This window comes from Olea europaea, chromosome 20 (assembly GCF_002742605.1).
Source record: "Olea europaea var. sylvestris chromosome 20, O_europaea_v1, whole genome shotgun sequence".
In the NCBI taxonomy this organism is placed as follows: domain Eukaryota; kingdom Viridiplantae; phylum Streptophyta; class Magnoliopsida; order Lamiales; family Oleaceae; genus Olea; species Olea europaea.
Genome location: NC_036256.1, coordinates 4,293,692 through 4,297,454, shown reverse-complemented (window position 1 = coordinate 4,297,454; position 3,763 = coordinate 4,293,692). Strand labels below are relative to the sequence as shown.

Below are 3,763 nucleotides of genomic sequence, written 5' to 3'. Positions count from 1 at the left end.
TTCTTAAAAATGGTGAAATTTGAAAGGAGTTTGTTATTTATAATTTTAAACTTGAAATCCATCCAAATGTTATAAATCTCTCTATTGATAAAATTCATATAAATTCATGAGTTATTGAGGACGCCTAAATTTTAATGAATTTTAAAATCTATTAAAATTTCAATTGAAGAAATCTAGATTTTTTAATGAATTTAATGAAAATTCACCAAAATCTCAATTGAAGGCATTGAGATTTCATCAAAATCTCATTGAAAATTCATTAAAATCTCAATGTCTTCGATTAAGATTCCACCCAGCATTAGGAAACGCCATAAAAACTTCCGCGACAATGCAAATCCTCACTGTTCTGAAATTTCCTTCCCATTATACTCTCTCACTCTGTCCAATTGTAGCACCTTCTCTGTAAGATAGAGGATTTTGTATATTTATTGTTTTGAGGAGAAATGGCGATGGCAACGATGGTAACGTCGCCGCGGGCGTCACTTTACGTAGGGGACCTGCACCAGGATGTGACGGATGCACAGCTTTTTGATGTCTTCTCGGAGTTCAAGAGCCTCGCGTCTGTACGTGTCTGCCGTGATTCCTCCACCGGCCGCTCTCTCGGTTATGGCTACGTCAACTTTATCTCTCCACAAGACGGTACTGTTTATCACCATACATTCACTTTAATCCTCACGGATGTATGTAACATACCTATGTGTGTATGTTGTGCGTGTATGCGTGTTTTGTTCTCTTGGAAGTGGATTGGAATGCGAATTTTTGTGATTGGTTTGCTGATTAGAATTTTGATTTTGTTCTAAAGGCCATCAGATATGAACCAGTGATTTTGATCACTCTCCCAGAAACAAAGAAAAAACTAACTATTCTGATTGAGAAATAAATATTTGAAAAGTCGTACGTTTATGCACATTGATGCATGTTGTTATTTCAGGTGTACTTGCACGTATAAGATTTTGGAATTCCGTTCATGATTTATGGTTCAGTTAATCTGATTTATTGGCCAACTAATCTAAAAAGAAAGAAAAATGGAAAAAGAGAAAAGAGTTGCACAAGGGGCAGATTTAGATGGCCGCCCTAGCTCGATTCCCAAGGGAGATTTTTTCTTCTGTTTTTTTTTTTTTTTTTTGCTGATAATAGATAGAAATTTTGAATTATATATTTGATAGTTCATATTAATAACAAATATATCTAGTAGATCAGCTAGTAAACCCCTTCACTATTAAATTGGATGTTATGTGTTTGAAACTCTTCAAAAACAATATGTTTTATAATTTTTGTAATTCAACAATTTTTACCAAAAGAAATGCAAGGAAGGTGATTCGAACTTGCTATCTTCCTTATATTGATCACTTTATCATTATGACACTTACGGACTTTTAAAACATAATGTAACAAAATAATATATATTCAATTTTATTGGTTATTGCATGTAGAAACATTTTAACCAATGCTTTGTCCCCTTTCTTGATTTTTTTTTTCTCCCCCCCCCCCCCCCCTCTAATCAATTGATTTGAGAGTTTAGTCAATTTATAGTGGATGAATTTATAGGAAAATTGGCCTTAGTGTCATAAGAAATCTTTTAACAAAACTTATTTAATTAATAAAACATTCTACTTTTCGTTCACAAAAAATCGAATTGCGAACGAGTGAAATCATACAAGTATATAAAATTGATATAAGCACATAAAAAATATCATTTGTTAATATAATAATACTTGTTTAATTAACTTTAATTGTAAACTGAATATTGACATTTTGTTAATATATATTGCCTATTTAATTGAAAAATAAATTAGAGCATTGTGCAGATTATGGAACGATTTTTCATCCAAAATGAAAGTTTGTACCTAATTCTAGTGGTGTATATAGTTCTTCTAGTTCTAATCCGTACAATTTTTTGAATGTTATTAAATTAAAAATTAATAAACAATCCTGTTATCACGGATGTTGGCCGTCGATAATAAGATTTCAATGCTCGCTGTCCGCCCTAGTTAAACTCGACCCCTGGATTCACCCCTTGCACTGATTTGTTGATTTTTATTTGAGGAGAGAATCCCTGTTCTATTCTTTAACTGTCAAAACATCCGGTGATTTATGCATAACCTTTAGTAAGCATTCACTGTGTGTACAAGTGATTTGCAGGATTAACTACTGTTAGTTTATCTGATTTGTTTTTCATTGAAGTTGATAATTTAGAATACACTTTCATGTATGTTTTGCTTGCAAATGTAACTCAGTAGTGAGTTGGTGTGATTTAATAGTTGACATTGTCGGAAAATGATGTTTCAGATATTGATTTATTTATTATTTTTGCCTATTCTGTCGGTTATATTTTGATTAGATTTTAGATTGGGTGGCTTTGTCCCTCTATTTTGGCCATTTTTTATGTATAGATATTGTTACAATTCTTTCTCTTTATTTATATTTGTTTATTTATTATTTTTTTTGTAGCTGCTCAGGCTATAGAGGTGAAAAATCATTCTACCTTGAATGCGAAAGCAATAAGGGTTATGTGGTCACATCGTGATCCAGATGCAAGAAGAAGTGGAATTGGGAATGTGTTTGTCAAGGTAAAATTGCTTCTCAAATGAACAGATGATGTTTCTCAATGAGATTTCTTTATTTAATGTAAGATATTACACTGGTTTTGTCCTTTACTGCAGAATTTGAGTGATTCGATTGATAGTGTGAAGCTTCAAGAAATGTTCCAAAAGTTTGGTAATGTATTGTCTTGTAAAGTTGTCACCTCTGATTATGGGAAGAGCAAAGGATATGGCTTTGTCCAGTTTGAGTCTGAAATTTCTGCAAATGCTGCCATTGAGAAGCTTAATGGATCTACTGTTGGAGGCAAGCAGATGTACGTATTATTCCACTCCCTTCTTACACATCCCCGTGTGCGGAAATTTCTGATGGTGCACGTGGTCATTTCCTTAGGACAAACAATTTTTTCTTACTCCGTAGCACAATGACATTTTATTTGCATAGGTACGTCAGCAAGTTTGTAAAAAAGAGTGACCGGTCAGTACCCAGTCCTGATGCTAAGTACACAAATCTGTACGTGAAGAATTTGGGTCCGGGTGTCACTGAGGAAGTCCTTGAGGAGGAGTTCTCTAAATATGGGAAGATTATCAGCTTGGTCATCTCAAAAGATAAGAATGGGGCATCAAGAGGATTTGGATTTGTCAACTTTGAGAATCCAGATGATGCCAGACATGCAGTGGAATCCATGCATGGATCAAAACTTGGTACAGTCACAAAATTCTGTGGAGGTTATCATATGATCATGTTGCGATAACTTAGATGTTCAAAACTCTTTCCTCATCACTGTTGAGCAGTAAACTTGATTTTTGGACTAAATAATATGGGTTTAAGGATTTTGCTTATAGACCCAAATCAATTAAAAGGCTCAACATGTATAGCATTTCTAGAAGCATTATCTAGAAAAATCTATATAAATATCTACTAGAAAAATCTATATAAATATCTAAGTAAGATATGTAGTTTTATAAAGAATATCTAGAGAATTCTAGGAAAATATTTTGATATGTGGTCTAGGTGTCTCTAGAAAATGTGTGGACTAGAATCTTCTTGTAAACACTATATAAAGGGGTAGTGTCCTCCATTTTGTAACAAGCCAAAAAGTGTGTAAAGTCTTCAATTTGAGAAATACAAGTTCCTTTTTTTCACTTCCTTCTTCCTATTAGTGTTGTCCTCTTAAAAGCCTTAGTCAATCCAAGTTAGTAAACCCATCTTTCATCCAACA

The 3,763-nt window shown here is 33.3% G+C and overlaps 1 protein-coding gene across 1 annotated transcript in view; it reads left to right on the top strand.

Moving 5' to 3' along the window:
- Window positions 1-443: 443 nt before the first annotated feature.
- Window positions 444-3,763, top strand: part of LOC111368976 (polyadenylate-binding protein 7-like) — a 9,996-nt gene continuing 6,676 nt past the window's right edge. The window contains exons 1-4 of the mRNA XM_022990468.1: window positions 444-639; window positions 2,452-2,570; window positions 2,664-2,857; window positions 2,986-3,245. Of these exons, the coding sequence (XP_022846236.1) occupies window positions 444-639; window positions 2,452-2,570; window positions 2,664-2,857; window positions 2,986-3,245 (769 nt within the window). The remainder of the gene's footprint in view (window positions 640-2,451; window positions 2,571-2,663; window positions 2,858-2,985; window positions 3,246-3,763) is intronic.